General features: G+C 32.9%; 2 protein-coding genes across 2 annotated transcripts; one reads left to right on the plus strand and one right to left on the minus strand.

Moving 5' to 3' along the window:
• The first annotated feature begins 265 nt into the window (after positions 1-265).
• Positions 266-9,028, plus strand: LOC129752255 (PR domain zinc finger protein 13). The gene is made up of 2 exons (XM_055748040.1): positions 266-785; positions 8,271-9,028. The coding sequence occupies exons 1-2, from the start codon at positions 266-268 to the stop codon at positions 9,026-9,028; spliced, it is 1,278 nt and encodes a 425-aa protein (XP_055604015.1).
• A 213-nt stretch (positions 9,029-9,241) lies between these two features.
• LOC129756556 (all trans-polyprenyl-diphosphate synthase PDSS2-like) lies at positions 9,242-23,475 on the minus strand. The gene is made up of 3 exons (XM_055753463.1): positions 23,112-23,475; positions 9,919-10,658; positions 9,242-9,860 (listed from the first exon to the last, which is right to left on the minus strand). Exons 1-3 carry the CDS (start codon positions 23,462-23,464, stop codon positions 9,589-9,591), a joined length of 1,365 nt encoding a protein of 454 aa, XP_055609438.1. The 5' UTR covers positions 23,465-23,475; the 3' UTR covers positions 9,242-9,588.
• Between the last annotated feature and the right edge of the window lie 107 nt (positions 23,476-23,582).

Genomic DNA, 23,582 nt, shown 5'->3' on the forward strand with positions numbered 1-23,582 from the left:
TTAGAACCGCTTTGCACATCAGGGGCAAGGCAAAGTCCGTCTCCCTCCCCTAGGCAGATTTTTTTTCCTGCTACATTAGATCCTGGCTGATGATCCCTAAATTTCGGAGGAGGGTTGCTCTTCTGCCTCGTTTTGCCAAAAAGTCGACTCCTGAGGGAAAAAGCTATAAAACATCCCGGCACTTTCGGAATGAACCTCACACCAGTGGCCACACAGCAACTGGAAGGAAGTTGTCCGGAGTTATCCGTGTGGTGTTGTGACTAACATGTATCCTGCTACGCCATCTCCTCCGGTTCTTTTACCGAGAAGTGCCCAGCTCCACACATTCGGAGCTCCCCGTTGTGATCTAGAAGTGTCCCTTAACTTTCCGGTGCCTACTAGTTCAGCCGCCATTCAGGCGTCGGCAGAAAGTGCTCAGGTTAGTGTCTGTGCCGTGGCGGATCTTTCCGCGGATTCCGTGTCCAAGGCTTACCCGGTGGAAGAAATTTGTTCGAAGACTGCCCTGCCCGGAGGGCGGAAGCTCTCGATCCGGAAGTCCAGTTCGACCGGACTTCTGACGCCTAACGAAGCCGATAGTGTGATGAAAAGTTGTAGCTGGATCCGGTCCATCAAGCTGGCCAGTGATGTGAGAAGCTACAATACGGTTCTGGAACTGACTGCCGGGCAGCTGATCCAGGTCCGGCTGGTTCGGGATGTTGCGGCGAATGAAGAGCTGCAGCTGTGGTTTTCCGAAGAAGTTGGGGCGCACATGCAGATTCCGTTCTTGACGCCTGGAAATATACAACGTGAGTAGTTTGGAGACGTGATTTTTAGGAAATGCTAAAAAAAAACTTTGAAAGTGTAGTTAAAATCTTAGTTCCATGATCTTAGTTCTGATTTCTGGATAATTGAATCTAATTTCTTAGTCCAGAACATGTCCTTATGAAACAGAGCTTAAACGCGTCAATGAAACCTGAATCCTGGACAAGGTTGCCAAAAAAAAAATCTGTGTTTTTGACTTAAAAAAATTCTCGAACTCTGTGATATGAACCTAAATTTTGTGACGGTTTTCTGTGACACTATTTCTATTGAGTTAATTAAGAAATCATGTGAAACATCAACAAATTGAAAACTACTTACAGTTTTAAAAGGAAAAATCAATTTATATTACCTTGTTTTCATATTTTCACAAATTAGAGTCAGAAATAAAAAGTCGAAAATGACATAAAAGTTTATAATTTTGGAAATCTGTGAATTCTGTGAAATTTTTAAAAATTCTTTGATTCGTGACACAGATTTTGTGACAAGTTTTGCTCAAAATTCTGTGATAATATAGATTTTTCTGTGATTTCGGCAACCTTGATCCTGGATTTTATGTCCGAATTAAATAATCTGAAAAATCACCTTAATCATCAACCTGAACCTAGATTCTCATTCTAAGCTTGAATCTGAATAGGAATCCTACAATTCTAATGGAAAATTTATAACTTCCAGTTGATGCGGAATCGTTCCTCAAAATTGAGAATTTTCCGGAATAAAACTGCACTGACTTAGAGACCTTATTAAATTGAGCAATGAAACGAATGATCGAATTATGAGGCGTCAGTCTATTTTACTAAAATTTCCTGGTATATAAATTAGGACGAAAAATATCGATATCGAAATCCAACTGAATTACTGATTGACAATTTTTTTACACAAAGGCAGACTCATATAATTCAATTACCAATATCATAAGAACAGTTGAAAATTCCTGTTTTTGCATAACAGCTATATAATAATAATTAAAAAATCAAGCTGTTCAAATTGTTTAAATATGTTGTAAAAATTTGTAGAAAATATGCTTAAATAAAAATGTTGATACCTAGTTTAATAAATGTCGTCGAAATTGTTATGGATTTTTCAAATTCTCAAAAAAAAAACACTAGAACAACTATTCGTTTTTTTATATACAAAAAAAATAGAAAATCTAAAGCTGTCAGAAATAGTCAAATATTCTTAAAAACTAGTTAATGTTTTCTAGATTTCAAATAAATTGAACAGCTCATTTCACCCCTAATGGCTTCTTGTACAACATTTTTAATCAAGTCAAAATCCGAATTGTGCATGATTGTCTGTTATGTTTTTTTATTTTTTTTTTTTTAAACGAGCACACACACATAGGATCTCAGTGAAACTTCATGTTGCTTTGAAGAGATCTTCTTTTTCTTAACTCTAAGCGTACATCTTTCGAAGTTATGATGGCTAGCATCTCACAAATGCTAAAACCACTAGACCACAGAAAGTGTACTATGTATGCCATGACCGGGATTCGATCTCATGAACCTTGGCGTAGAAGACTTGAGCTCTAACCACTACGCCAAAGCCGATGGCTAAATAATTTGAATGTCACTACATTAAAATTTCAAAACAAAAAATGTTAAAAACAGATCAATCTTAATATATTTTCAATTAATAAAACTTGAAATAATGTTACCAAGTTGTCAAAAAAACTGCAAAAAGGTAAAATCAAATTAAAATATTTTAAATCAACTACCTAGTTACTTTCAAATTGTTTAAATTTTAAGATGAATATTGATGTAATTTAACTGTTTTTTAAGATGTAAAAAATCATTAAAAAACTACCGAAAATTATCAAAAAAAAAATTAACACTCTAAATGATTCGAAAAAACAAATATCTTTGAAAAATATCAAATTTAAACATTTCCCTGATCTTTAAAAAAAAAACAAAACAAATAAAACTAGGTAAGTAAATTTATGCAAATTAACAAAATGAAAGATAATGAAATCTATGAAAGTCAAAGTTCTAGCGATATAAAATTTGTTCAAATATCTGAACTCGAAATCCAAAAATAGAAATGCTATAAAATTGCAGATTTAAAAAAAAAATGATTTTCATAAAACTAAAGAGAAGTTTACGACAGCAAATTTTCAAAAAGTTAGGGAGGTGTATTAATAAAAAAAATTGAAAATTACGTTCATTATCATCATATTTATCACATTTTTCTTCAATCACTATTTGACGATTGCCAATTTAATCCATTTAAATAATTCTTTTTCAATTGATAGAACTTGACATAATTTTACAATTTGTCATAAATCAAACTGCAAAATACTTGAAGGCGAAAACAAGAAAGATTATCAGAATATTTTAAATCTATTGGGTACTTCAAAATTGTTTAAATTTTTTGTAGAATTATTCATGAAATTTTAAATTTGTTTTAAACGTTCAAAATCATTACAAAAAATAACCAAAATTATAAAAAAAGATTAAACTCTCTAAATGGTCAGAAAACATGAAACTCTTCAAAAAGTATCTGACTTTACCATTTTTCTAATTTTGAAAATATCAAAGTTAATAAAACTGTCTAAATTGATAAAATTTACAAAATTAGAAATGAAAAAAAATTATGAAAGTCAAAGTTCTAGTGATTTAATTTTTTTTAAATTGTTTGAAAAGTTTAAAATTTGAAAAATCTAAATTACTCAAAACCCAAAAATAGAAATGCAACAAAATTGCAAATTTTCTAGAAAAAATATTTGATTTTAATAAAACTAAATAGAAGTTTACGACAGCAAATTTTCATAAAGTTAGGGAGGCTAATTTATCAAAATTTTTGAAGCTTAAGTTCATGATCATTATATTTATTTCATTTTTCTTCAATCGCGATGTGACGATAGCCAATTTAATCAGTTTTAATGTTTCTTTTTCAATTGATGAAACTCGAACTAATTATACAAGTTGTCACAAAACAAACTTCCAAATACTAGAAGGCGAAAATAAGAAAGTTTATTAAAATATTTAAATCTATTGGGTGCTTAAGAATTGTTTAAATTTTATAAATAATCATTCATGTAATTTGAAATTTTTTAAACGTTCAAAATCATTACAAAAATAACCAAAATTTTAAAAAGAAAGATTAAACTCTCTAAATGGTCAGAAAACATGAAACTCTTCAAAAAGTATCTAACTTTACCATTTTCCGAATTTTGAAAATACCAAAGTAAATAAAACTGTCTAAATTATTAAAATTTACAAAACAAGAAATGAAGAAAGTCTATAGAAGTTAAAGTTCTAGCGATTTAAAATTTGTTCAAATTTCTGAAAAGTATCAAATTAATAAAAAATCTAAATTACTCGAAACCCAAAAAAAAAATGCAAGAAAATTGCAAATTTTCTAAAACAAATATTTGATTTTTATAAAACTTAACAGAAGTTTACGACAGCAAAATTTTCATAAAGTTAGGAAGGTGAATATATCAACATTTTGAAACCTACGTTCATTTTAAATTTTTCATGTATTTTTCTTCCATCACTATTTTACGATTGACGATTTAATCAATTTTAATATCTCTTTTTTAATTGATAAAATTCTAAATAATTTAACAAGTTGTTAAAACCAAACTGCAAAATACTAGAAGGCGAAAACAAGAAAGTCTATCAAAATGTTTGAAATCTATTGGATACTACAAAATTGTTTAAATTTTTCGAACAAATATTCATGTAATTAAAATTTTTTCAAACGTTCAAAATCATTACAAAAATTAACAAAATTATAAAAAAAAAGTTTAAACTCTCTAAATGGTCAAAAAAAAATAAAACTGTTCAAAAAGTATCTAACTTTATTTTAAAAATATCCAAGTAAATAAAACTGAGTGAATTGATCAAATTTACAAAATTTGAAATGAAGAAAAATTATCATAGTCAAAGTTCTAGCGATTTAAATTTAGTTTAAATTTCTATAAAGTAAAGAATTTGAAAAAAAATAAATTACGCGAAATCCAAAAATAGGACTGCAACAAAATTGCAAATTTTCAAAAACTTTTTTTTGATTTTTAGAAAACTAAACAGAAGTTCGAGACTGCAAATTTTTATAGAGTGAAGGAGGTGAATTTATCAAAAAAATTTAAATAACGTTCTTTATACTTATTTCGTTTCTCTCTAAAAATTTTTATTGAATTTCTAAGGAAATTTTCTTGAAAAAAAAAACAAATATAATTTTTTTAAAAGAACATCCAAAAATAATAATTGTTGATATTTAAAAATAACAAAAAATTTCTGTAAAATTCAAACTAAGAACCCGATAATCTATTGTACTTTTTGAAAAAAAAACATTCAATTCCATTCTTAATTTGCAAAAGACCAAATTCAAAAAAAAAGTATAAATATGAGAAATTCTGAGCTGAAACAGAACAATAAAATTTTTAAAATAATCGAAAAAATTTGAAAAGATCAACTAAACAATTTCACAAAATGCAAATAAAAAAAAATAATTTGTCAAAATAAAGTAAATTCATGAAGTTAACAGAATCTAATAAATTGAATCCATTGAAATAAATGAATAGTTTAAGAAATTTAATTGAATTCATTGACAAAAATGACAAAATTTACAGAAATGACAGAATATAAAAAATTGGCAAAATAAACAAAATTGACAAAATCGACAAAAATGACGAAATCCGTTGAATTTAATCAAAATAATCAGATATTTAATCAATAAAAGCTTCAGAAAATTGGAACTCTAGAATTTTTAAAATTGTAAAAATTTCAGCCAAATTAAAACGAAGAAACCGTCAACTTAAATCAATCGTTCTTTTTGAAGAAAATAAAAAAAAATTCAATTCAATTCCAAATTTACAAATGTTGAAAATTCAAAAAAAAAAGTTTGTCAAATTCTGAGATTAAGAAAAACAATCTAAATTGTCAAATTTTCAAAAATGTCTCAAAAAATCAACGAAACAAATTTCAAAATTTTATTTTGAAAACTTGAAAACAAAAATTTATTAAATTTACAAAATTTAGGAAATTGAAAGAATTCAATCAATTGAAAAATTTAAGAAATGGAATTAAATCCATTAACTAATTGACGAAATTGACAAAATTGTCAGAATTAATAACATTGACAAAATTTTCCATTGATTAATTGAGAAAGTTTGCAAGATTCACAAAATTAAAAAAATTGTCAAAGATCGCAAAATTATGAAATTGATAAAATTCAAAAAAATGACAACATTGACAAAAATTACAAAATTGACAAAATCGACTGACAAACTGACGAAATTGACAAAATTAACATAATTGACAAAATTGACAAAATTGCCAAAACTGACAAAATTGACAAATTTGACGAAATTGAAAAAATTGAAAAAATTGAAAAAATTGAAAAAATTGAAAAAAATTGACAAAATTGTCGAAATTGACAAAATTGACAGAATTGTCAAAATTGACAAAATTGACAAAATTGACAAAATTGACAAAATTGACAAAATTGACAAAATTGACAAAATTGACAAAATTGACAAAATTGACAAAATTGACAAAATTGACAAAATTGACAAAATTGACAAAATTGACAAAATTGACAAAATTGACAAAATTGACAAAATTGACAAAATTGACAAAATTGACAAAATTGACAAAATTGACAAAATTGACAAAATTGACAAAATTGACAAAATTGACAGAATTGACAAAATTGACAGAATTGACAGAATTGACAAAATTGACAAAATTGACAAAATTGTCAAAATTGTCAAAATTGTCAAAATTGTCAAAATTGTCAAAATTGTCAAAATTGTCAAAATTGTCAAAATTGTCAAAATTGTCAAAATTGTCAAAATTGTCAAAATTGTCAAAATTGTCAAAATTGTCAAAATTGTCAAAATTGTCAAAATTGTCAAAATTGTCAAAATTGTCAAAATTGTCATAATTGACAAAATTGACAAAATTGACAAAATTGACAAAATTGACTAAATTGTCAAAATTGACAAAATTGACAAAATTGACAAAATTGACAAAATTGACCAAATTGACAAAATTGACAAAATTGACAAAATTGACCAAATTGACCAAATTGACAAAATTGACAAAATTAACAAAATTGAAAAAAAATGAAAAAATTGACAAATTTGACAAAATCGACAGAATTGACAGAATTGACTAAATTGACAGAATTTGACAAAATTCATAAAATTGACAAAATTGACAAAATTGACAAAATTGACAAAATTGACAAAATTGACAAAATTGACAAAATTGACAAAATTGACAAAATTGACAAAATTGACAAAATTGACAAAATTGACAAAATTGACAAAATTGACAAAATTGACAAAATTGACAAAATTGACAAAATTGACAAAATTGACAAAATTGACAAAATTAACAAAATTGACAAAATTGACAAAATTGACAAATTTGATCAAAATTGACAAAATTGAAAAAATTTACAAAATCGACCAAATTGACAAAATTGAGAAAAATTTACCAAATTGGCAAAATTGACAAAATTGACTAAATTGACCAAATTGACCAAATTCACAAAATTGACAAAATTAACAAAATTGACAAAATGGAAAAATTGACAAACTGACCAAACTGACAAATTTAACAAAACTGACAGAATTGACCAAATTGATAAAATTGACCAAATAAACAACATTGACAACATTGACATTATTGACAAAATTGAAAAACAATTACAAAATTGACAAAATTTAAAACATTGACAACATTCACAAAATTGACAATATTAACAAACTTGACCAAATTGATAAAATTAACAAAATTGACAAAATTGACAAATTTGACAAATTTGACAAAATTGTAAAATTGACCAAATTGACAAAATTGACGAAATTGACAAAATTGTCAAAATTTACGAAATTGACGAAATTGACAAAACAGACAAAATTTACGAAATCGACAAATTTGACATTTGACAAAATTTTCAAAACTGTGCAAATTTACACATTTGTCAGCTCAATAAATTTGTAAATTTTTCAAAAGTTTGGAAATTTTCTCAATTTTGTCTCTAAAAATTTACAAAATTAACAAGAATCTTAGTCAAAAAATTTGCAAAATTTGAAAATCTTTAAAAAACAAATTATTTAAGGAAGCTGGAATTGTGAAAATGTATTAAGTTGTAAGAATTCTAAAAAGTTATGGAGACTGTCAAAACCCTCTAATATATATTTAATGTTTAGAAAACTGCAACCAAGTTGCAAAAATGTTATAATTTCAACAATTTAAAAATTGATCTCTCTATCTTTGAAGTCTTTTTGTTAAAGTTTTCTGAATAATCAACAAAATCAAACTTTTAAAGATTTCAGATTAAGAGTTACGATTCTAATTTAGATCTAGACGTTCCCGTTAACAAGAACTTCAAATCTAGATCTTTAAATTCTGTAAGATATATTTCGATTTGTTAAAAAAAACCTACATTTTCCTAAGCAGAATTTGAATGATTGGTTAAATTAAACTAACATCTAAATTTTCTTTCATTTTCAGGTCAAAACTGCTACGTCTGTCACATCTGCCGGAAGTCCTACGAGTATCCAAACCCTCTGAAAATCCACCTGGCAACGAGTTGCGGCCAACAGTCAACGGCAATCCTGTGGCAACGATTACGCCAAAGCATTTCCCGGTTCAGCAACTATTCGGACACCGATTGCGACTTCCAGCCATGGCGAAGCTCGGCCTTCCGTCCGGTTCTGACTAATCACCCGATCAAATTGGAACATTCCCCACCGTTAGCGCATCCGATTCCGTCAGCGCCACTGAGAAAATCGCCTTTGAGGAATCCAACTACACCTCCTCACCAAGGGCATCATCTCGGGCACATGTCACACCACCACCTGCATCATCACCACCACCATATGCCCCTGGTGGATGAAAGTACCATGGTAACGGCCGCGCACCTTGAAACCATCGTCAGCAACATGGGCTCGTCGAAGCAGGGTCACATCTGCATCTACTGCGGCAAGCTGTACTCCCGGAAGTACGGGTTAAAAATCCACATCCGAACTCACACCGGGTTCAAACCACTCAAGTGCCAGTACTGCCTCAGGCCATTCGGGGATCCCAGCAACCTGAACAAGCACATCCGGCTGCATCGACAGCATGACAGTTCCCTGTACGAGTGTAACTTGTGCGGCAAGAAGCTGGCCAGGAGGAGGGATCTGCAGCGACATCTGCAGTCCCGGCACAACAGCAATCAGCTCATTGAATCTTCGACTTCTGAGGAGGATGACGAGGAGGTGGTGTGACCTTGGTCGATTGCCAGAAGCCTTGAGAGTTGTTATATCCGCACTGGAACCAATGATGATATTTTTAAGCTAGTCCGTAGAGCCAAAGATTTTGTTAAATTTAGAATATATATTTACACATATGAAAAAACTTTTTTAATATTTTTTTTTGGTATATTACCGAAGGCCTAATTTCTCTAGTCTGATAATAAATCATAAGACAACCATATTATAGAAAATAGATCAACAGATTTAAATATATTGCAGAAACATAGGTCAAACACAATCACCACTTACAAGCTAGTCATTTGTTCTTTTCGGAGTAGATTGCCTAAAACTATCGCATACATTCTCAGGTTCAATTTTATCGATTTATCGTCACCTTGTCTAGCAGGTGTCTTTGTTCTAACAAAAATTTCTCACTGGACGGAATGGTACTCAATTTTTAATATTCCTCCGACCGACCCTCACATTTTCTTAACTCGAATCGCAAAAGAAAACTAGAGCATCTTCTTAGTTCAACTCCAATCGTCGTCTTGGTCCATCATCAGTAGCAGTTCTTGAATTAACGTGGCGTTATTTCACAAATCCTGCATGGCTAGGATTATATTCTGCAGAGCTGTTCGCGCATCGGACGGGGCCAGTTCGTTGAGCACTGCCATGGCAGCCAAACTGTGCTTCTTCTGCAGTTTCCTAGTTTTCTCCGGACCTGGTCCCTTCATGATTACACTGTGCAGCTTGACGTAGTCGATGTTGTCGACCGATTCGCGTCCCTCCTTGATCTCTTCGTACAGACTGTGATCGTGTTCCAGATGAAATAAAACCGGAGCCGAAATTAAGCTGAAGCGTGTTCCTAAAATTGAAATTTCATTAGTAAAATACTCTAAACAAAAATACATACTCAAATATACCTGGAGGAAGTTTAGGGCTAGTAAACGGTTCCAGATCGATGCAAGCTTGCCAGGCCAACGAAAGATGTTTCCCGAAGAGGTATCCTTGTTTCTGCAGTTTCACCGGTTGTCCAGCCAAAATCAGTGCCCCCTGGCAACTCTTCCCTAGCAAACTTCCGGCACCCAAAATGTGACGCAACGACCATTCCTTCTCCGGATTCCCCAAAACGTCCTGAATTCTCATCGGTTGAATATTGTCCTCCAAATCTCCGAAACCCAAATCAGTACAATCCAACTGCTCGTCGACTCGTTCCTTCCTCTGGATCGGTTGCGATGGCAGCGGATTGTTCTGCTGATCACGATCCCCAATAAAATTAGACTCGGCCAAATCCCTCAAAGCCGATGCAATCAGTTCAATCAGTTCCTGATTTCTCAACCCGGCCAGCTGCAAACAAGCATTTCCCAGCAGATAATCGCCACTCAGCAAAGCAATCTTATTCCCGAAAATCATCTCACTCTCGCCGCTCAGTTCATTTCCGGCATTGGCCAACGGTTGCAGATTCACCAGACCCTGATGGACCAAATGAGAGGTACGGATCATCTCCGTTACTTCAGCCAAGGCACGCTGTGAATGCAGTACCCCGGCACTTTTGTCCTGTTCCAGATCCGGGATCGAGGGCGCGTGGCCAGCGGCTTTCGAGATCAGCAGCACGATTAAGCCCCACGCCTGCATGTTGTTTTTGCCATTGTAGATGAGGACTCTGTGGAAAGAAATCAAAATTTGAAGGTGAATATTTCGATCTAAGCAAGCAATACAAAGGCTAACTTTTTCAAACGACTTCAACGATAGCGTTACGAACGAAAAACGAACCCCCTTAAAAATAGGTAAAAAAACCAATAAAAAATACAATAGGAAGCTGGCAAAAGAAAGGAGTATAGCATAGTTCATCTTAAATCTGGACGCACTGAATATTACACCACAGCGCTCCTAGTTGTCGGATCTGGAATGTTTAGACAGTACTTTATTTTTAAATGTTTCATGCATACTATCGATCGGCAGGTTCATGCCAAGCGTCATAGTGGAACTAAGGATCGGAAACTGCATGTGAAAGTGTTGAGAACGATCAAGGTAAACCCAGGGCAGTCGGACTATGACATCGCCAAAAAATTCAATGCCGACCGGTGCACCGTCAGAAGGATTCGTCTGCGCGAAGGAATACGATCTTATCGGGCCAGTAAGCAACCAAACCGGACATTGAAGAAGAATGTAGGACGTGCCAGGAAGTTATACAACAAGGTTCTAACGAAGCACGACGGATGCATCATCATGGATGACGAAACGTACGCGAAGAAGGATTTTGGGCAGCTTCCTGGTCGAAAAAATTACAAAGCTACTGATGTCCCTGGCAAGTCCAAATTCGTTTTTGCCGATAAGTTTGCCAGAAAGTGTTTGATCTGGCAAGGTATTTGCAACTGAGGACGGAAAACCCCGGTTTTTGTGACAAACAAGACCATGGACTTCAAAAAGTCCAAGGAGGAGTACCTGAGAAAACGTATTCTTCCGTACATTAGATCTCACAAAGGACCAGTAAAGATTTGGCCAGATTTGACATGCTGCCACTACAGCAAAGAGGTACTACAGTGGTAGCGGAACAACGGGGTGGATTTTGTCGAAACGGACACCAACCTACCCAACTGCCCTCAATTCCGCTTAATCGAAAAATATTGGGTAATTGTCAATCCAAACTATAATGAGTGGTATTCGCCGAAAATCTCGAGATTTCATCAAAATTATATTGGAATAATTTTGTTGTTAATTTTACTTTAAAGTGCAATAAAAGACCTACATTTTAGTGCATAACATTTTTATTTCGTTTACATAGCTCCGAGATAGATCCGTTTTAAGGCGTCGATATTTAGGATGAACTATGCGTTAATTTGTAGGCATGAAAATCCGTTATTTGTTTATTTTAATCTACATACAGATCACATATTGATCAAAATGATAGGTTAAAAATTAAAGACAAACTACAATTACACGGAATTTACCCTATACTATACCTAAAGATTATTCTTCGGAATACATCTCTCGAAACGTCAAAATCAAAATGATCGGGGAAGTGGTTAAACGTCCTTATTGCACCAATTAGCGCTGTATTAGCTCCGTAGTTATTCCACGTTATTCTATCGAAGAGGAGCAAAGAGCTGAAGATCACGATTCCTCAAGCCTCGAGATCGTACGCTGAGTTGAAGTGCTTCTAGCAGTGCAGGGCAGTCGGTTCTCGACGAAAGTAGATCGGCGAAAATAGAGGCCCGTGTTGCGGTCCAGCAGGCCTGCAACGTGTTGATGTCGATAAGGCGGCAGCGGCTTTCGTAGCTAAGAAGTGGGAACGGGTCTTGCCAGTTCAGGTTCCGGAGAGCGAACCGCAAAAAACGCCTCTGGATGGTCTCGATACTCCTCGAGCCATTTTGGTAGTAGGGGCACCATATAGCCGAGGCATATTCAAGGGACGATCGAACCAAGCTGCAGTAAAGACTTTTGAGACAATAAATATCCTTAAAGTCTTTTGTCATGCGGAATAAAAGACCCAGGCATCTGGAAGCTTTATCGACGATGTAGTTTGTGTGGATCTTGAAATTCAGCCGTTTGTCCAGGATCACACCAAGGTCTTTCACATGCTCAACTCGTGCAACTGCCTCATGTCCCAGAAAATAATCAGCCGATAGCGGTAGCCGCTTGCGTGAAAACGAAATTACCGTACATTTGTTGCGATTCAAGGGAAGGCAATTGACATCACAGTAGGCGGCGAAGATGTTAAACTGGCTCTGCAAGACGTTGCCATCTTCGGGGCTGTTGATAGGTTGAAACAACTTCAAGTCGTCGGCATACGCCAGTTTTGGTCCATCGAGAAGCAGCAGCACGTCGTTGAAGTAGATCAGGAATATGATGGGTCCTAGGTGGTTCCCTTGAGGTACTCCAGAAGAGGCAGGAAATTGATTGGAAAATGATTCACCTGATCGTACAATAAGTTTACGTCCTACCAGGTAGCTATTGAACCATTCCATTAAAGAGCCGCAAATACCGATACGATCTAGTTTGGCTATGGCTATTTTGTGGTTTACCTTGTCGAAAGCTGCGGTCAGGTCGGTGTAGACTACGTCGGTTTGAGATCCTCTGGCAAAGCTGTATTGCACGGAAGATGTGAACGTCAACAAGTTTGTTGTCGTAGAGCGCTTGAACATGAATCCATGTTGTTCGTTAGAGAAATAAAAATGACAATACGAGATAAATGGATCTAATACAACCAGCTCAAACAGTTTGGCGATCGCAAATATGGCAGAAATACCGCGACAATTGTTAACGTTCTTCCTGTCAACTTTTTTTGTAGACCGGAAACATGCCTCTTTCCAAATGGAAAGGAACGTGTATTCCGTGAGCGATGCTTGAAAGATTCGTTTTATAGGATAGCATATGTGATATAAGCCTATGATCATTTAGAATCCGGGCAGTTACAAACGTGTGTATTTTAAAAACTATTCATTTGATCGAAAATCTTTCTATGGAGGAAAGGAAGGTGTTAATATGACTTTTAATTGTAAAATTATTATTCAAATTATTATATAAAAAAAATGATTTACCGTTGATTTCAATACATACTCATAATTTACTATAAAATCTCTTTTTTATCTTTGCACACCTTTTTTAGTCATGTATTGATCCATTATTATTACCACAGAAGCAAAACTTTTGCAAAATCATGATATTTACACAAATTAACCTAGAAAAACCAATTAGAACCTGGTTGGAACCTTTTCATGAGTAGACATCTCGAAGAACTTTACCTCTTAAATTCGGTTTAAACTCATGTCATTTTGCATTGTAAATATCTCAAACACACGTTGAGTTAAAAATCTGAAAAAATAGGCAAGATATTTAGTTGTTTTATAATCAACACAACGCTTTTTCATATCCGAGCTCTAGTAACATAGCTATCACCCAAATAAAATGCCCGCATACTAAATGATCATAGCTTTAAATCGTTTAAGGAAAGTCGCTGGAATGCCATCCGGCCATGCAGAAACACTGGATTTCAGCTTAGCAGTCGCCTTCAAGATGGTATCGTCATCGATAACGATGTGATGAAAGGAAGTGCTCTGACGTGGGACGTTACTAGCCGCAATAGTCAACTGGTCCGTGGATATTGAACCAGAATCAAAAGTTTTACGGAATTTGTCAGCAAAATTATCAAATAAAAAAAACACTAAGTCACATCAAATGTCCGTAGTAATTAAATTTGTAGTTAAGTGAATTAAATAAAAGTCATGCCTTCCATTTTTTTTCAAAATTAGCTTTCCTTTGGGGAGTTTGTTTTTCGTCTCCATGGTCGAGGCGTCGCACTGTGGGCCGAACCTATTAAAGTTGTGACAAAACCTCATAAAAGCCAGTTTTCTGACATGTACGGTAAATTTCTTTCTTGAACTGAAAATTTTACTGGGAAAAAATCTCCCACGGAGAGGGGTGGGACCCTCCTCCCTCCCCTTCCCATTCGCATGTCTTTGTAGAGGACCGATGGACTGATGTATTGAGAGGCCGAGTGCAGAGAACTTTTTGAGTTTCTGCAAGCATAAGTAAAATAAACCACTTTTTTATAACAAAAAGTGAGGATATGCATTCTTTGGAAAAAATTTCAGTTGAGACGGTACACTAGAACAAGCAATTGAAGTGCTACATTGAAATAAACGTTTGAATTGATCAAAACAACAACTTTTTATTTCAAATTCATTCTATTTCTCTTGAAAACAAATTACTTTTCAAAACCCACTGGTAAAGTTCGACTTGTTCGCCCTTGAGTTTAACCACTCGTATGAGGCCCACAGGTGTTCTTGTCGTATTTTATCCCAGGCTGCCACGAGATGTCGCTTCAGGACCTCCACACCTCCATGTTTCTTAGAGCAGACTTCGGCCTCCAACATACTCCCAACGAAGTCGTTGGCTAACTCCTTAAAAAATTACATCGGGTATCGTTTCATTTTTTTTTTTGCTGTGCATAGGGTTCAGGGGTTCAGGTCTGGCGAACTCACCGGCCACTCGGAGCTCGAAATGAACTCTGAAAAATGTTGCGCAATCCAAAGTTGGATTTTCTTCGCTTTGTGAGCCGGCGTCGAGTCCTGTTGGAAAACCCAATCCCTGTAACCAAAATGTCGATGCCCACGGTTCGTCGACATTCTGTAGAACTAGTTCCCGATATGCATTTTGGTTGATCTTCACTCCTTAAGGGACAAAAACCAGCGGAGTCCGGTCTTCGCCATGGCAGGTGTCACCACACCACAGTAGGTCGGCGTCCCCCACCATATCGTTTTTGGCACTTCCGGTCTCCAGGTATCTTTTAACTGTACGGTATACAAAACTTCTGCACACACTTATCTATATCGGACAGTTCAAGAACTATGTCCTTTTGCCGTTTTCCAGCTAGGAACAAGGTAAACACAGCGCTACGTTTCTGTTCGAGATCCATTTTTCCAGATAACACCTGATTACAAAAATAACACTTACATCCAATGATAGCTAAGACTTAATGTAAACAAAGCTAAGAGGGGTCGTTCAATACTGTTTCGTGTGCAACGAAATAATTACTGTTGAAGCCAATTGCCGGACCCTGCAAACGTTCAACATTTATCAAAAAAATATAAATTATTTCTTCTTCTATAAATGTTTTGTTTGAGCCCGAAAAAAACTGAATAAACTTCATTTTTTTTGAATAATTCACCAAAAACACTGTACTGTGTGTATACAGAATACAGACAATTCAAGTACGTTCTTAATATGAAAAATGTGTGTTTTGTTTTTCATATTTTGGCTACATAAGAGAGACTTTTGATCCTCTGTTTTGTTGGAAAGTTTTTTTTTTTTTTGGATCGATATTCCAGTGGAAGCAAAATTTTTTTTGATAAATTTTCAATGAATCCTGAAAGTGTTGAAAACAATATTAACTCCTGTTATTTCTCACGGTAAAACAAATGCGCTAAAATTAGCCATGAAACATCACGTTTTTAAGATAAAACAAACAGGAACTTGTATTAAGTTCATTTCAAAGCCTTTACACTTTGTTACGCATCCATGTATCGGTACAGAAAAAGCATATTTTCACTTGCCTCAATAAACGAGACAAATGTTAACATAGAAATATGCATTTGTCAACATTTTTGAATATTTTACTTTCAACGACAGTTTGTTGAGGATTGTATCCCAAAAGCTCGACAACATTTACCCTGAATGATTATTCTCCAGACTGACAAATGCCCAAAATCCTTTTTGGAAATGGGTTAAAAAGAACCCTCAGCAAAATCGCTGTGATTCGGTCGAATAAGAAAACAAATCTAATTTTTTTTTTCTTTGAAAAAACATTGATTCATTGGGTTACAGCTTTTTTATGGATTTCCATAAGGTGACAGCTTATCTGAATGAATTTAATTTGTTGTTTGGCATCACTCAAGTTGTAATGTGATATCCACAAGTTTAATATATTGCGAAAAAAAATATTAACATGATTTTAACATGGGAAGTAGGGTGTTCCAAAATTGCATAATATCTGGAAATATGGGGACTCACCCTTCGAATGGTAGATTAGGATGTGAAGAAAAAACTTTTGTATGAAGCCAACTAAAAAAAAATCATGTTCAGAGATTCCGCAAACGCGATCTTAAAAAAAAGTCCGGTTTTTAAAGATTTGAATTAAAATAAATTCTGGCTCCAAAAATTTTCACATAATTTATATATTTTATATTTTTTTATGAAACGCTATGAGTAAAATGTACTCATTGCGTGTTAAACGACAATTTGGGACCAAAACACAATCTTTAAACCGCTATAGCTTTTTTGTTTGATTGCAGACTTGAGATGGAATGGTTAGTCTTAGCTAAAATTTTGATAAAATCAACATAAATAAGCAATGGATTGGTAAAGAAAAAAGTATTTGATGAAAAAACCAGTTTTTTTATGCTTCTTCAGAACACAATGTCTCAGAACCTTTTCATTCTTGAGATTCAGTGCAGCCCCTTCCCGTTATCAGATTCAGGTCAAAATTGACATATGGCTTTCTGATGATTCCCTCAAATCATCTTAGTCTTTTCTTTGTAAGAATTTTGATTATCAAGTAGGTATTTATAAAGACGAATTTGATAAATTAAATAAAAAATATCTTGAATTGTGATTTTTAATAAGGATTGAACCGTAAATAGCGCTTCAGCTTCTTCATTGATATAAAAAACAAACTGATTAAGTGTACAAAAATCTGCATCTTTTGATGGCATTGATAAAAAAAATCACGCTAGGTACACATTTTCATCAGCTGAATACAAAATTTTAGGACGAAATTTTTTTCTGGAAAATGGTTTGCTGATTTCAAATTTAGATACAAATTTGGGTAATTTTTTTAATTTTTAAGTGTAGTATTTAATCCAAGTAAAATTTAAAAAAAAAAAATTTTTGTGTTAATTTTTGGACCCAGAATTAATTTAAAACCAAACCTTTAAAAACTGGACTTTTTTCCAAAATGTTTAGTTGTCCCCATATAAATTAATTAAGATTTAAAAAAAATGTTCTGTATATAAAGTCTGATTTTAAGTTGTTTTGCACATCTGAAACTGTTATCCGTTTCGGATTCCAAATTTTTAATTTTGAACATTAGTTTTGAAATGCACATGCACATTAGACTGCTGCAAGCCTTGTATGGAAACTTCAAATTCTTAAATTTTTACACTTCCCATAACTTTTTTTGGTTGTTTTTGCTGCCAGAAATAGCAATATTTTTTTTTAAGCGATCCATCCAGTCCTGAATTAGCGCAACGAGTTTTAATTTTGTATGGAAATTTGTATGGGATAACATAATTTTCCATTCAGAAATCACCAGAGATTTTCAACAAGTTCCAAAAAATATAACTTTGGATGAAAAATGTTCCTTGATTCTTGCAGTAGATTTCTTGCGAACAAAGCACAAACCTAAATTGTACCCCAGAAAAGATATTCAATGTTTTATAAAATTTTTGTTTTCAAAATTCATTATTTTAATTATATAGTTTTTGACTGCTTGTTTGAAAGCTGTGTAACAGTAGGATGGAAATAAAAAATCTCAAAAAAACTGCTTTGCAATGCCAGAGAATTTATTGATTAATATAACCTATGCCATAACATTTCATGAAATTATTAACAGCTCAAGCAAGCAAAGTCTGCCATTTTGGAATACTTTTCAATGGATTCAGATTTTTTATATTGAAATTGTTATAACTTTTTCCATGAACTTCTTAGCTGCTTGTCATGTAAGCAAAAAATGAAGCTTAAGAATAGTCAAAACCAAAAATTAAAGCCCTACTTCATTTCAAGCTTATTTAAATTTTCTGGATGATTTAATGTGCAAAAATTTCTTCTTCCATACAAATTTCCATACAAAATTGAAACGCGTTGCGCTAACTCAGGAATCAACCAAATCATCTCAAATTTTACACTGATGCTTGGGACCCAAAAGGCATCGGAAAAACATATGGGAGCAAAAAGTCATTTTTTGCAGTGGTCTAATGCACATACCAGGGTGGCCACAGAACCGGGAAAACCGGGAAAAAACCGGGAATTGAAAATCGAACCGGGAAAACCGGGAAAAACCGGGAATTTAGACCCAAAACCGGAAAAATTGACAAAAGCAAACCGAAATTCAGTTTTGGTTCCAAGTTCAGGAATCCAACCCAAAATTGAAAACTCAGAATCATAAAACTTAAAATTCCAAGACAGAATTGAACAGTTAAAAAAATGTGTAAAAAGAATATCTTAATTATTTAAATTTATTAACTACTCTGATCTCTCATCAATTACTCCTCTTAAAAATAAAAAAAACACAAATTTTACCGAAACTCAGAGTTTAAAACTTCGAAGAACCAGATGAGAAATTCAAAAAGATTTTCTCAAGTACCACACATCATGATTCATTGAAAAAAAACTATCAATCATATAAAAACAAACGAATCAAAGCTAAATTTTTGTCGCAAATTTGAAAATTTCATAAAGATACTAATATTCTGATTTTCCAGTGATAATGTTTAATTCGAGAGTTAAATACAAAACAATCATCTTTTCGCACGGCACGATGTTTTTTGTAGCTTAATAATAATAAATTTTACTTGCTGAGTTAAAAATGAAACCATCTCCTATCAAACACACTGTTTGGAAAAAAAAAAACATCACGGGGTATTTTTGTTGTGCTTTCAAAGTTAACTTTTTTCGATAACCTGTCATAATTTATCCAGAAAAATCCGAATTACCCTTTTTAAAGTTTGAATATGTTGAGATTACTATGAAAATTTGCGAAAATCGTGACGAAAATTGAAATAAAATGGTCATATGAATTTTTTGCAACACTGTACAGAATTTTTATGAGCTTTTTTATGAGGGTGTGTTTATGTCGATAGTAGACACTGAGTAAATTCTTCAAAAATGTTAAAATGATTCAACATTGCATGGTAATTTACTTAAAATATACATATTTGCGTTTCGAATGAAGTAATTAAACAAAATATCAAAATATTGCGATAAAATTGATTATTTTTACTTTTTTTCGGTGGCACAAGGCAACTAAATTTACGGCTTAAATAGCTGATTTTTAATTAGAAGAGGGTTAAAGAGCTGATTTTTAATGATTTGAGGGCGGCAAATCAAAGTATGCAGTTTGGTTTTTTTTTCTGCCAGCTCTAGTTTTTTAAATTCAAGAGTTAATTTTTGAATATTTTTAGTAGCATTTTAGAACATTTCGAATAGTCCTCCCTTGAAGTTTATTACTCACAGTCTGGTTAAATATGAAAATTACGATATTGTGGATTTTTTTAATAAACATTAATCAAATATTTTTTTTAAAACATAAATAAAAAAAATCGCCGTCTCCAAAGAAGATGTTAATGAAATTTGAATCATTGATACCATGTTCATAAATGTTTTTCAATGATGTCGAAAATTGTTACGTTTTTGCTATTGTATTTTTAAAAGTGATGAATTTTTTTTCAAGCATTGTTTCTTTGAAACTAGAAATGCTAGGTAATATATATATTAATCCTCTATCAAATAAAGGATAATAAATAGATTTCAAATCTGTTTTTGTTTTTTTTTAAAGAGGGTTATTGGTTTATTAGTTATAGCAATGATTGATTTAGCTCAAAACTTAGTAATTTTAAGTCTCAAAACCCAAAGGTCTCTTTGATTTTCAAAACCTTATCTGTCCACTTTTCAACTTGGATTTTGCATAACTCTTACATTAGCTTAGCAAGCTTAGCTTAGCATGTGTTTGCAAAAACTCATAAGATTTATTTCCCTGATACTGGGGTTGTTTTCAAATAAACACTTCAAAATATTTAATAGCTTTCTCATTTAACGCAACAGTTATTTGTTCATAATTTTACCCCAATAAACTGACTCAAAATAAAAAATATTTGTTGAACAATTAACTGTTACTTTTTCACTGAAATCGAATCCATATTTTTCTGCATAACAAAGCTAACTCTCTACTGAATGAACCACAAAAAAATTGAGAATTTTTATTGATAAAATAATTTTATTTTGCAAAAAAAGATCTGTTCTTATTGATTTTCATTGTGTAAATAATGTATGAAATAACTTTTTTTTTTTAATTATAAAAATATATTTCAATTATTTACAGAACTGAATCATGCTAAAGCTATTTGTAAAAAAGTTCGAGACCATATATGTAGTAGAGGATTTAGAAAGTTTTTTTGAAACTTTAATAACTGCTACAAAAAAAAATACATTGTTCTTTCGAAATTTGCAATTTCAATTTAAAATCAATATTTTATCTTGAACTTAAAATTCATGGGTTCTAAAGTTCGTTGATTTTAAAATAGTTTAGTTAGTTTAGTTCAAGTTTTAGTCAATTTAAATTGCAAAATTATGAATTACAATTTCACTATGCTATGAAAATAAAAAAAATATTGATTTACGATAATAAACTTAAATATTCATTTGCAAATTGAATTGAATTTTAAATTTTCTTTTATCTCAAATATTGATTTGCTTTTAAACAATCCCTAAAACTGTTAAATCAAAACAATGTAACACGTTGTTCATATTTTTTTTTTTAAACATTTGATGTCAGAATTCAAAATAGATCATGATTCCCATGTTCTGCATTCAGAACTTACATAGAAAGGATGCAAAAACAATGTTTGGTGATAAGTTTTTTATTAGTTATTTATTACAACAAGTTGCAAATATTGATTTCTTTAGCACGAGTTGTAAATTTATCCAACGGGGCTTGCCGAGTTTAAAAATTACGTCGAGTGCAGAAAATGTCGAATCTTTTCACGAGTGGCATAAACAATGCAAATTCAGAAAATTCCTTTGAAAAAATTTTGATTGACTTACAAGAGTTGCATCCTTACAGATAACCACATGTGACCGACCATGCAAAACTGTAAATCTCTGATCAAGTAGATCGTGGACTGCAGGCAAAAATTAGCAGGTATCGATAATTATCGCTTTTCGATACAGTTTTCAGTGTCTGGAAGTTAACTGTGCTAATACTGAGTGACATTAAAAAGAATTATAACAACGATAAAATTTTTTTTTCTTTCAATGATTGGCCTTTTCAATATAAAAAATCTTCACTGAATACCTACTAAAGAAATTCTTTTTAAAATTTGGCTGAAAACAGAAGGCATGTTTTTCGAAAAACGTTAGGGTCAACTGAGGTTATTTTGTACAAAGATTATTCTTTTTTGTTTTTATATCTGTTCATAATTACCCAGGTGAACATGGGATAATAATGAACACTGTTAAGATTCTTTTTACGTAATAATTTTTAGTGTTGGCAATATTTCTAGATGAATCTAAACACTGCTTCTAGATAGGAAGTTTCGAAGTTTACCTTCAATTAGTCATGGGCAATGTTTGAAGGAACAGGGGATCATGTCCTATGTAAAATCTCATATTTAAAGATTTTTAGAAACTGATAAAATTATGTATAACGGTTTATTTTAAAAATCTTGATGATTATTAATACATATTTAAACATTAAAGATAAGTTTAGATAATCAAACAATGCCTCAAAACTAGTGTTCATACTTATTTGCCCCGTATTTTGAAAAACATGGACAAATTATAAACAGTCCTCTGTAAACCATTAAGATAAATTTCCAATTACTTAGCAGGCGGAAAATAGCTTTCTTTTTCTAAAGATGGTTGAAATAAATAGTAAACCGAAACGTTAGAACTAAAACGAATCTTTTCATCTAAACATCACCGAACAACATCAACAAGAGCCCCTAAAAATAAATTTTTAGTAAAAATTTATATTACACTTGAAGATGCATTTATTACTGAATGTAAAACCTCTGAAAACAACATTTTAACTGAATTTACTGTGACAAGAGAGTTACATGATTAAAGGCCCTCAGAACAATTTTGAATACCCTCAGACAAGAGGATTTAGTATAACACTTGATATCTGTAACTTATGAAAACATTATTGAATGTTACATGACGAATGATTGATTGAAAAGTCCTGACACACCATTTTTAATTTTTTTGTAAACATGATTTAAAAACCCATAACAATTTTGTGTATGATGTTTTTTAATCATTTTAAGGAAATGTGATGATAACCTTAAAATAGAACCGAGTTTGTCTAAGTGCAATGATTCGAGTGTTATGAAACAACTAAATCACAGAAATATGTTGAAAACTTTGCTATATTTCGACGAAAGTGGACAACAAAAGTCTGGAAAACCTTGAATTTTTGACCGGGAAACCGGGAAAAAACCGGGAATTTGAAAATGAAAATATTGTGGCCACCCTGCATACGTAGATCTTTAGATCTTAGCTTGCAATATTAATTCTGAATCCCAATGTTCAACTAATCAGAGCTTTTGGCTTCACAAAACGACTTGAAACTTCGTCATTCCTAACCGATCACACATTCAAATGTCGTCACCATTTTTGAGGAAACCTGTTTAGATGGATTTTCCACCGTATTATTTTCGTCAGTCCAATAAAAAAGAACAAGCTGCTATCATAAACTCAACCAAGCTTTTCGGTTGAGTCAGAGAAGATGAAACAAATTAAGGTCTGAAAATCGTCTAATTGGGAAAGTGTCTTAGCCCTACTCAAAATAACCTAGCTTAGTTATAACAAAACTTAATAAAAACACACTCTCGAAACTTACTTGGCCGTCTTGAGCAGCGGATGATTGCTGCCGACCAGCTTCCGCAGGTGCAGTGCCACATTGGCGATTTCGTCGCTCAGAAGCCACCGCAAGCTCAGGAACGACGTCGGATATCCGACAATCTTTTCCGCCTCGCTGACGGCTCGATTCCAATCATGCTGCTTCTGAACGGGTTTGGCCGCCGTAACCGTTGTTTGCTTATCGCGAACCAGCGAAGTGGAACTAAGCACCCTTAGCTGGGGCACCGTGGGTATTGCGTTGAGGGTCTTCTTGCCAAGGTATGGGCCGCTGCCGAGGGATTTGCCCACTGCACGCAGATGACCTTGCAGGTTGTAGATCCGACACAGTGACATGTTCGAAGCACTTGTTGTGTAATCAAACGCGCGCGCGACTTTGAACCTAAGTTTGTCAAAAATTATGCTAAACACGGACCGAAATTCCTTCAACCAGAAAACTTTTGCTTTCTCAGAC

This window comes from Uranotaenia lowii, chromosome 3 (assembly GCF_029784155.1).
Source record: "Uranotaenia lowii strain MFRU-FL chromosome 3, ASM2978415v1, whole genome shotgun sequence".
NCBI classification, from domain to species: domain Eukaryota; kingdom Metazoa; phylum Arthropoda; class Insecta; order Diptera; family Culicidae; genus Uranotaenia; species Uranotaenia lowii.

Coding starts and splice junctions, on each gene's coding strand:
- LOC129752255 (XM_055748040.1), top strand. CDS start 266: ATGTATCCTGCTACGCCATCTCCTCCGGTTCTTTTACCGAGAAGTGCC. Junction 786..8,270: donor GACGCCTGGAAATATACAAC/GTGAGTAGTTTG, acceptor TTTCATTTTCAG/GTCAAAACTGCTACGTCTGT.
- LOC129756556 (XM_055753463.1), bottom strand. CDS start 23,464: ATGTCACTGTGTCGGATCTACAACCTGCAAGGTCATCTGCGTGCAGTG. Junction 10,659..23,111: donor CCGCTGCTCAAGACGGCCAA/GTAAGTTTCGAG, acceptor TTCTTTCCACAG/AGTCCTCATCTACAATGGCA. Junction 9,861..9,918: donor TAGCCCTAAACTTCCTCCAG/GTATATTTGAGT, acceptor TTTCAATTTTAG/GAACACGCTTCAGCTTAATT.